At 34.4% G+C, this 10,543-nt stretch overlaps 2 protein-coding genes and 1 long non-coding RNA gene across 4 annotated transcripts in view; 1 reads left to right on the top strand and 2 right to left on the bottom strand.

Annotated features, from left to right (window-relative positions):
- Nucleotides 1–1,296: 1,296 nt before the first annotated feature.
- Nucleotides 1,297–2,198, bottom strand: LOC105249760 (putative ATP synthase subunit f, mitochondrial). The gene is made up of 4 exons (XM_011255465.3): nucleotides 1,972–2,198; nucleotides 1,782–1,880; nucleotides 1,517–1,633; nucleotides 1,297–1,444 (listed from the first exon to the last, which is right to left on the bottom strand). The coding sequence occupies exons 1-4, from the start codon at nucleotides 2,066–2,068 to the stop codon at nucleotides 1,416–1,418; spliced, it is 342 nt and encodes a 113-aa protein (XP_011253767.1). The 5' UTR covers nucleotides 2,069–2,198; the 3' UTR covers nucleotides 1,297–1,415.
- A 1,078-nt stretch (nucleotides 2,199–3,276) lies between these two features.
- Nucleotides 3,277–10,543, top strand: part of LOC112638131 — a 36,493-nt gene continuing 29,226 nt past the window's right edge. The window contains exons 1-2 of the long non-coding RNA XR_003122891.1: nucleotides 3,277–3,653; nucleotides 3,794–3,831. This is a non-coding gene — a long non-coding RNA (uncharacterized LOC112638131). The remainder of the gene's footprint in view (nucleotides 3,654–3,793; nucleotides 3,832–10,543) is intronic.
- LOC105249756 (protein FAM69C) lies at nucleotides 4,410–10,107 on the bottom strand. Of its 2 annotated transcripts, none has more exons than XM_020027091.2 (4): nucleotides 9,614–10,107; nucleotides 6,613–6,768; nucleotides 5,827–6,514; nucleotides 4,410–5,447 (listed from the first exon to the last, which is right to left on the bottom strand). In XM_020027091.2, exons 2-4 carry the CDS (start codon nucleotides 6,744–6,746, stop codon nucleotides 5,217–5,219), a joined length of 1,053 nt encoding a protein of 350 aa, XP_019882650.1. In that variant the 5' UTR covers nucleotides 6,747–6,768; nucleotides 9,614–10,107; the 3' UTR covers nucleotides 4,410–5,216. The 2 variants fall into 2 exon arrangements, with proteins under 2 accessions (XP_019882650.1, XP_011253757.1); XM_011255455.3 differs by having other exon boundaries at nucleotides 6,613–6,773; nucleotides 9,614–10,105.

Below are 10,543 nucleotides of genomic sequence, written 5' to 3'. Positions count from 1 at the left end.
TCTACGGTTGCGCGGAAACGGTTCGCGCTCCGCGTACGTCCATTTGGACCAATGGCGGCGTCGATGGTGGATCTATAATTCATTGACGCATGAGCGCGTTGCCCCATTCAACAGAGCAGAAATTCTTATCGTGAGATTTTAACAATGAATTTTTAGCTATTAACTTATCAGCTGTATTTAACGGTTCACATATTAGTTTGATTAATCGAATATAAATTGCATCCATATCTGTTTTATAAATTTATACTCGAGATTTAGTATCATTGGGAAATTAGACCTGAGATTTTAAATTTTGATATGTGTATCGATTATAATATTTGGCCTCACAGTTATTTTTAGAGCAATAGTATTTTTCGCTTATTTCATTCAGAATGTAAAAGATTAGATTATTTTGATGTGTTTATAAAAATTGATCACAATTCTAATTTTCACTAAAATTTGTTAAAAATTTTATCTGTTAAATTCTAATATTATGGTTCTGTAATATGAAATTAGCTATTGTAAATTAAATATATTGAAATTTGTAAATAGCTTAATATCGCTAGTCGAATTTTCAAAAGGTTAAATGAAATTGTGTAGTCGACCAAACTAGCCAGAAATATAATTTATTCAATACGACGTTTCGACCATATGGTTGTGGTCCTTATCAAGTATACACTGGAATAGATATATAAGTTGCAAAAATTATTATTTACATCTAATTTTCGGTTTGAACCGTAATACGCACAATTAATTTAGTTTAAACGTGAGATAATTTAAATATACATACAAATTGGCCGAAGTAATGGTAATCAGAGTGTCGGCATAGATAATAATCTTGTACAAAGCACAAGTCACATTAACAAACTTTATTTTTAAAATTCAATTTTTAAAACCAATGAGTCCGTGTGGGACCTCGTCAGACTGTGACTTGTGCTTTGTACAAGATTATTATCTATGCCGACACTCTGATTACCATTACTTCGGCCAATTTGTATGTATATTTAAATTATCTCACGTTTAAACTAAATTAATTGTGCGTATTACGGTTCAAACCGAAAATTAGATGTAAATAATAATTTTTGCAACTTATATATCTATTCCAGTGTATACTTGATAAGGACCACAACTATATGGTCGAAACGTCGTATTGAATAAATTATATTTCTGGCTAGTTTGGTCGACTACACAATTTCATTTAACCTTTTTTTTTAAATATATTGTTAATCCTAGATAGTTTTAATCATTACTTCATGCATGAGATGAGAATTACATTCATATTGTTATAGGAATTAATTTAACCAGTATGACAAATTATTATTTTTAGTTCATACTAAGAATGTTTATTTAAATACACTCTAACAAATTGGATGTCTCTTTCCTAAACAACTGATACATAGATTCCTTTTATTCCGATCAAGATGTCTATAATATTATTAATGAAATTTGTAATTTTTATGATGACCTGAAACAAAATAATGCAGAGTATTATATTTGTACTTGTATTGAAATTAATTATTGATATTCTTCTACTCACGTAATTTGCTGTAATTCAGCACATAGAACCCAATCATACCAGCAAATACTACTTGGAAAAATGGAGCTACGCCACTTCGTCTGGGCTGTACATATTTATGTTGCCAACGCCAGAATGCTGAAAAACGAAATAAAGTAATATTATGATGGAGGTTCTTTCTGAATATTATTATTCTCGAAATCATATGTGATGAGGGATCGCAGAGTTATGCAATTTTTTTTATTGATAAAGCGATCCCTCTTTTGCTCTGGTATAAAGTAAACACCTCTTGAACATGCCGCTGCGAATGCCTGTGGAGTCTTCTGACGTCTCGAGAACCAACTGGGAATCTCGTTGAGCTTCAGATCCAAGAACGAAGTGTCGGCTGCGTTAAAAAAGGGACCATTACATAAGATTACTAATCGTATGACCGAGAAGAGGAGCCAGCGTACGTCAAACGCGAAGAAGCAACTCACGTTTTCCGTAATAGCGAGCAGGATCGTACGGTCCGTGTTTCGCAGCGTCGTATCCTGCGGGATAGCCACCGAGCTTGAGCTGAAATTTCTCCGCCATGGTGAAAAATACTCGACTTTAACAGCCGAACCGATAATTATCGGACAGCAAGCAAAGCTCGAGCAGAATGCTTTAGTTTCGATCAGTCATGGAATCTAAAATCACCTCGGAAGGAGCTGTTATCTGAGAATTTATGTGGCGACTCTACCGTGAAACATGAAAATTACATAGCCACATCTGATTTTCCCGATAGGTACACGCTCGCAATTTTGGTTTCGTTCCATGGTACCTTCATAAAGTGCCGGTAGTACAGATAATTTATAATTTGTATGCAATAATTATACGAGAGAATTTTAGATATAAAAATGCGTATCAAAAATCGCGCGGCGATTGAGAAGTGAAATATATTTATTTATCTATAACGAAATTTTCTTGGGATTATGCAAATTTTATGCATACACTTATATCAAATTTAATATTAATTATTATTACGATTGTATATAAATAATTATTTTTGATATTATTAAATATTTTAATTTATAAAATCTGCAATTATATCTTTATAACAAATACATAAACGCAATTTCTTATCTTTAAAACTGAAATAAAAATTTAAAATAATCTATAACTTATACGATTAAGTATATCGTAAGTTTATTAGAGCAACGATTTTGAAAGTAAATATTTCGCGCGCTTTATTCCTTTGAAGTAAGTAATCAATGCGTAGTCGCTGACGTCATTTCAGAGTTAGTAACGAAACATCGCGGACGAGAGACGGACGATTCGGAATCGTGATACACTTAATTAGCGAGTAAGTCACACACAATTATTGGAATTTTAATAATTTTCGATTGCGTAGCGTATAAATCCGTCATTCGGCCACATGCAACGTTGTTTACATTGTTTACGCGCTGTCATCTTGACATTCGTGCGGTGATAGTCGAGAGCAAGTAGGTTAACACGACGCGGCGTCGCATCAGTTTTCGAAATGTGATCGCGAAAAATTCATGTGATCATTGTGATCATGGTGTCCATACATAATACAAGTGATTAAAAGTGATATCAATTCGCGCGATTACTTAATTCGATTAAAAGCGATTAAACGTATCGTGGCAACAGTTTGTCGAAGAAAATTTTCGCGCGCTTTATTTGTTTCAGATATTGACGCGAATTTATACATATATATAATAGGAATTTATACATAGGAATTTATACATATAATTCATTATTTCACGATATATATTTACAATAATTGTGTGTACTAAAAACATATTTTAATAATTTTCAACCACATAGCATATATAAATATTTATGTGATTATCGATGATTTGTTAAAACCTGCTGTGCGCATGCGAAATTAGTCCCTAGAGATATCGCGTGAGTTTCGCGTGCTTTTCCCGCGTTTTTATTTTTCTGCCATTAATCAAGTGCCCGTTGTCTACAAAGTCGGGAGTGTCGTAAAAAATGTCGCGCGCTCATTAACTGTATTCAGGTGTAATCCTAATTAATTGTTTTCGCGAGTGCCCGCGTAATTGTAATTAAGTGTTATCGCGAGTGAGTGTCACGAAGGAGCAACAGCCGTGAAATGAGAGAGATGGAGGAGGAGGAGATCCGGGGCCTCGGGCGACATCGGAGCAATCATGGGGTGAATAATTTATTATTCATTATTCGTGAAAAATTGAATAAAACGAAAATATTTTAATAATTACCTTTCGAAATATTAAATACAATTTGAATTTGCTTCAATTTTGATTAAGAGATTTAATATATTTGTGTATTTTATAGATCAACGCTGTGTAATTCAGTCGCTGCGCATCGCATCGGTGAGTTTAAACTATTTTGTATTTTAATTACGAAGTCGTGGATTTATCAAAAATTATCAAATAAGATGTATTTATGAGATAACAAATATTAAAAACGAATCAAATAATTTAAAGTATTTTTCTGATAATTAATAATGAAAACTCATAATCATACTGATTGCGATAGTAAAATGTTATTATTTAATTTCTAGAAAATATAACAAAAAGAATACTATATTACATAAACTAATGCATACGAAAAAATAATAAATAAAACAAGAATTTCTAATGTGCATGTATCACGAACAGAAATAACAAAGAAATTTGAAAATTTTTTATAGAAAATATTTTTGAAATAATTTATTTGAAAAAACACGATAATTATTAACAATTGTTTATTAATTTTATAATGTGTTTAAAATAACTTTTTTTGAAAGTGCACGTGCATAATGTTAACAGAACTGATACTTTTAAAAGTATTGACGTTTTTTTTGATACTTTTAAAAGTATTGAAGTTTTTTTTATAAAATCTAAAGGACTGCGGCAGAAGTGAAATTAAATTGGAACTACATCAGGACATTAAGACATCATTATGTAAGTAATTTTTAATAAAGTCCTTTTGTTCTTTATTTGGAATTCATAATGGCACTTTAACCGATCTTTATTACGTTAAACTTAAAATTAAAAGAAATAATGTAAAGTATAGTATAACAGGCACTCTCTTCTTCGCATAAGTGTATCTTGTGATTCCGCTAATACTAATACGTGTATAACGAACAATAATAATTAATTATTTGTTTACTCAATTGTCTATAATAGAGTACATAAGAATACTCAATTGTCTATAATAGAGTACATAAGAATACTCAATTGTCTATAATAGAGTACATAAGAATACTCTAAAAATGGATTGTTTTTTTATCTTCTAATTAAGCGCATTCGTAAGTTTATAATGGATTCTTATCGGAATAACTTTCTCCCTTATTTCTAACATCCAATTTCCGAGAGATCCATTTGTGTATTCATTGCCAGATCTTATGACACAATACTTCTCTACACTAACAAAGATAAATATCTATATTCTTTTAATAATAAATAACTTTGTATTATCGTTATTGGTATCACTAGCTCTCTATTAGACTTTTCTTCATTACTTCTGTAGTGTAGAAACTTCTGTAGAAATGAAATTTACCCGGTTGTTAAATCTATAGTGTAAAAGTATAAGATTGTATGTGTTAGCATTATTCCTTTTTGCTAAACTAAATAAATACAGGCGTTATCTAGTCTCGATAGCGCGCAAAAATTATATTTTATATTTTATTCAATCGTAAGTTCACAGCATTGCGTCTTTATCATTGTCGCCCAAAGGTCCGATTTTTCTTTTAATATCGAATATATCGTCTTTTTCACATGAATGCCGCGTATTCTTGTTCCATCTCACTCAACATATTGTAAAGTCGTTTCTTCAGGCTATTGGTCGCTGCCGCACGCGGTATATGCGTCGTGTCGCTATCCGGATTAGCGCATTGTCTTAATAACACAGCCAACGTGCTGGTGGTATGCTCTGACATCAGCAATCCAGGAATGATTATCGTTCCCGAAAGCGTCCAGCCAAGAAAAATTTTTTCACAGATAATCTGCAAGCATAAATTTTTAATTTTTGGCGAAGATTAATAAAACTCAGATCACATGAAAATTAATAATAATAATGACAGCATTATATATTTCTTATTTCAAGACAATATTAAAATTTATATTACATAAATATATGGAGATTAATAAAATAAAATTAATCAATAAAAATAATAATAATAATGTAATACATATTTTCTTTTACATCTCGAAAATATGCAAATATTTGTTTTTTATATTATATATAATATGCATATAAAATATATACAATATTTATAAAATTAATTATTAATATTTTACATATATATAAATATATGAAAAATATTAAATGTTTTATAAATCATAAATATATCTTATATAACGTAAATATGTAATATCGATTACCTGTAAATTATTATTGAGAACCGGCGATTCGCAACGTTTGTTTTTCGAGCACACCGACCGGCAATCGAAGTAATCACAGTCCTCGTGCTTCTCGCAGTTTTTACCGTCAGCGGTGATGCGATCGATGATGCTTTTCGGGAAGATCGCGTCTAGATCCAAAAATTTTAGCTTTTGCCCGCCCAGAGGCAAACCGAAGTGATTGATCTTCACGTCGCAAAGATAAAGCGGCTCGGGGAACTCCGTCTCGAGTTCCTCGAGCAGATTGAGGATCATCACGGCGAGCTTCAGCCTCTTGGCCCACTCGGGTTTCGAATCGGACAGAGCTAGCACCGTCGTGGGTGTCTCGATCGGTCTGACGTACTCGACCGCGTAAAAGGTACCGCACGTGCCGATCAATTGCGGAAACACGTCCCTATCCTCGTACAAAATCATCATCAGATATTCATTCTCCTCTAGCAAAGGCCAGAGATTCTCCATCTCTAATCGACGTCTCATCTCCTCGGTTTCTATCCGATGTGTCCGCAACCGGGCGAGTCTCTCCAATTGATGTCGCGCGAGACTAACGTTTAATTTAGTGATGACCAAGTCTTTAATCATGGCGATGAAGTCTTCCTCGGACGGGAAGTGTCGAAAACCGGTCGCGTCCACCCAGTAGAGCGACTCGAATTGCTTCGAGGATGTTTTGATCCTGAATTGAAATAACATTTGTTTATGAATTGAAATTCTTTATGCGAAATACGTATATGTAGAACGGTGGAGGAGTATATGAAAGAAATAAAAGATTACCTCGAGGCCTTGAACACGAGCCGAGTCGCTTCCCAATGCGCCGAGAATACCGCCTCCTTGCCTGCATGAAGAGTTTCGCATGCTAGCGAGTGTATCCCCTTTTCGGCGCATAATGGTTCGCAGAGAATTCCCATCGCGGTACCATCTCGATGCTGACTGCACTAAAACGAAAATTATGATCGGTTACTACGCGAATACTAAAATTTCAGGATGTAAGAATTGAATAAGAAATATATTCTGCGAGGAAAAAAAACGCGCGCGAAAAAGAGAGAAATGCAATTTTTTAACTTTACATATATTATTAGTAGATAAATGATTTCTCTAAAATTATAGAATATTTTAACAATGCGATTTCTCTTGTACACAACTCTTTTTATATTTATTTTTTTATTTTTTTATATTTATTATTTTATTTCATATAGACTATATTGTTTCGTTTCTTTTGAATTCTGCCTTAAATAAAGTTACTAGTTATAAATGTTTTAAAAAGAGACTGAAAAGTTTAGAATGGAAAAAATATGAAGTTAATTGAGGTTAAATCAATAAAAATTATTTTTAGTTCGCATGTTTAATTTTGTTGGTAACTATATTTGAACAGATATAAAAGTTTGCATCTAAAGGCACGTACATATTTGTTGTGTATCTTTGTATTATATGTATATAAATATATATATGTATATTGTATAAAATATTAATATTAAAATTAATTAAATATTAAATATATTATATAATATTAAACATTGACATTAATTTACACAATCATTATACACAACAAGGATGCAACACAAGTCTGTCTCCGCCTCGATATTTTGCTATGCAAACAACCGAATGTATATAGCATTAACGAATATTTAGCGCTTGTTTCATTGGATAGCTTCTTTCTTCGCTCCACATTGTCCGAATCGAGAGCAGAAAAGTACATATGTATTACTCTCCTGCGCGCGTGGGCGCTGTCACATAATGCGCCTATATTCTTGCGTACCACATATTATTCGCTCGTCGTACCATGATACCGCTTCGTAACGTTGCACGGGCTCGTTGTTCTCGTGCGGTATTTTTAGTCGGCCCAATCGGCCTCAATGAGGGAACGGCCGTTACTTTGTGGTCCCCGTATATACGCATATGTTACGCATGTCTGCCGCGCATTTTTCGTCGAAGCTACTTATCAAACGTTTTGGAGAAAATAAATTATCGACGGGATGAATTATCTCTCCTCGTTGTAAGTCTCACGTTTCGATAATAAACGTTCGTGCTATTGCGAAACCTCTTGCAGAAGATGCAAAAGTGTGACGAAGAAACGATTCGATTTTACAAAATCGAACTAGCAAGAGTTATGATTAAATTATTCATTTATTTTATAGACAAAAAGTTTGTTATTTTTTCCGTTTTTTGAAATAAACAATTTTTTGTGTAAGTAGGATTAAATTAAAATTGTATTTATTACATGATTTAGTTTAACAAGTAATCTTTTTTAATTTGGGAAATAAAAAATATTATTTCTTCTCAGGACGCTTTGTTTACGTATATGTGAAATATTTATTTATTTTCGCACATCTCCTTTTTTCCTTCATTTATTCTTGTATACAATAAAAGTATCTTTAGATAATTTAAAAAATTAAGATAGTTAGATCGAAATTTTAAAATATAATTCAATAGTTTTTTTTAATTAAACGAGTATAAAATGCTTTGAAACATATCAAACGTTATATGTTGGCACTTTTATCTCACATCTCGCGTGTTTCATTGTCAGTAAAGTATTATATAAGTAGTTTTCTTCTTAATTTTACGCTGTGAGAGTACTGTTTTAGAACGTAATATCCAATGACATATGTAAGGCTTAAATCATAAGACTTCACCGGCATTATTACAGTCTAATTTTTTTTCTATTATTGCTAAAAAGTCTTAGAGATTTTATGCCACGAATTGTAGAAAAAAAATCTGAAGTTAAATTATAATAATTTTTTAAGAAGCTTTCGATGTGTTTATCATAAAATTATTTCAAATTTTCTCGATATTTTTTAAGAAAAATTGATTTAGAATTATGACAAATATTAATAATTCTACTTTTTTCTGTTATAATTCAAACCGTTTACACATTATATGCTTAGTGTGTAAATTGATTCACTAAAGTGGATTATAATGATGTTTATACATATGTAATTATATATGTAGATTGTAATTTTAATAGACTTTTTTGAGTATATTTATCTCGTAAGAATTGACACAAGCATTTTAGAGATGTATTCAGAGCGCGAATCGATCCTGACGAAATTAGGAAAATTTTATGAGGATCGATATCTGCGGAGTGTTATTCGGGTTACTGGAATACAAGATACCTTGCAAGATTACCTACATCAATATCCTAGTTTACGAGCAAATTCTTATCAATAAATCCCTCGTATTCAATACATAAATGTACGTATTAATAGTAACATATAAAATCTTTAAAAAGATAGCAGCTGTTTATTTAATCCATTTTTTAAAATTGAATTTGTCGAGTAACGCTATTTCGGTGCTAAGTACATTTCTCTCATTTATATGGCGAAATTACATAAACGTTTACAATTTCGGAACATATTTATTTCATCGGTGACCTTTTCAAAAATGTTCCAATCGATTTCCGAATCGAAAAGCAAACCTCGACCTCTCCTGAGCTTATCAAAGGTGGAATAAAACGCGACCGCGGCCATTTCCGGTAGGAGCGATTCGCCGACAATAAAAAATTTGCAAGTATAATAAACTGTTTCATCACATTGCGTGCGAGAACCGCGCGTACGAATTCGCCGCGCGAGTCGGCGATCCAGTTCTTCCCACCGGAGGCTGCGTAGAGTACGCGCGTGCGTCCCTACGTCACGCTCCTTCAACCCCTCGCCGGCGCAGGATTCACCCCTCGCACACTTTCACGAAACCGACATATTTACACCCCATCTCGTGCCATCCCGAGCGTAAAATTCGCGTTTCGCGTTTCTCGATCGAAGCAATTCGCCGGCGGCAAACTCACCACGATGGACACGTGACGCCAGGCCTCGAGATTCGTGCACATTACACCCCAATATAGAAGCAGGTAGACGACGAGGAACAGGCCGGACAGCAGGAGGACCGTTGCGAGCTTGTAGTTATACATGAAGCCGGGCAGCCGGCGGACGTTCATGATCACGTTGTTGATTGTCAGATTCCTGACGGGGATCAAGGTGAGCTCGTAGGAGGGTGAGAGATAGACAAGTATCCTTTATTCTTTTTTTTTCTTTCGTCTCCCTTTTAATCTCTCATCCGCGACCCGGGCCTCGTCGTCTTCCACGGCGACGCTGCGACGTGTCGCGCCGGCATCTCGTCGTCTCGTTGTCGCCGCCGCCGCGGCCCCGCGACTTTCGGAGCCCGCGCTCGTCGTTTCCCTGGCGTCGCGACGCGATGGCGAACGCGGTTTGCAGCAATGCGGCATAATCTGCGGCGCGTGCGAGAGCGAGGCGACGAGCGTCGCAACGCTGCGCCTCTCGCGGCGAATCACTCGGTTCCCTCCAGGAACGTACTCCGGCGGATCATCTCCCCCGGGTGGAGGGATCTCGTGACATTCCGCGCTTGAAATAGCGTCGCGTCGTTTCGTGAATCACTCGAGTGCGCTGTAGTTACACAATCGGGACGACTGGTGCTTCGAGATTCCGTTTTAAGTCTTTTCTGCTCACGATCAAGCATATTTTGCATTCTAGTGACGTGCTATTATTCGTAATTGTGTATCGGAACACGCATGCGGATCACGTTTAAGCGCGTAATGTTGACAGCGCAGCCTAGTTGCAGGTTTTTCATATGTTCTTTTTTTAAATTTGATTGGAATTGATTGTCAATTGATGCCATTTATAGCGATTTTATGGTGATTTGATAACGTATTTTTATTTGGAAATAATTATTAAGTAGTTTTCAAAATTGTTAGCGAATT

This window comes from Camponotus floridanus, unplaced genomic scaffold (assembly GCF_003227725.1).
Source record: "Camponotus floridanus strain SB8 unplaced genomic scaffold, Cflo_v7.5 scaffold25, whole genome shotgun sequence".
NCBI lineage: Eukaryota > Metazoa > Arthropoda > Insecta > Hymenoptera > Formicidae > Camponotus > Camponotus floridanus.
Note: the sequence above shows the minus strand (reverse complement) of the source record. Positions and strands in the feature narration are given on the sequence as shown.

Excerpts from the sequence above, each read along its gene's own strand:
- LOC105249760 (XM_011255465.3), bottom strand. The coding sequence starts at position 2,068 with ATGGCGGAGAAATTTCAGCTCAAGCTCGGTGGCTATCCCGCAGGATAC. Across the intron at positions 1,634-1,781 it reads CGCAGCGGCATGTTCAAGAG|CATTCTGGCGTTGGCAACAT; the intron begins GTGTTTACTTTA and ends TTCGTTTTTCAG. Across the intron at positions 1,445-1,516 it reads GCTGAATTACAGCAAATTAC|GTCATCATAAAAATTACAAA; the intron begins GTGAGTAGAAGA and ends ATTTTGTTTCAG.
- LOC105249756 (XM_011255455.3), bottom strand. The coding sequence starts at position 9,763 with ATGAACGTCCGCCGGCTGCCCGGCTTCATGTATAACTACAAGCTCGCA. Across the intron at positions 6,774-9,613 it reads GGCGTCACGTGTCCATCGTG|TGCAGTCAGCATCGAGATGG; the intron begins GTGAGTTTGCCG and ends TTTTCGTTTTAG. Across the intron at positions 6,515-6,612 it reads CTCGTGTTCAAGGCCTCGAG|GATCAAAACATCCTCGAAGC; the intron begins GTAATCTTTTAT and ends ATTTCAATTCAG.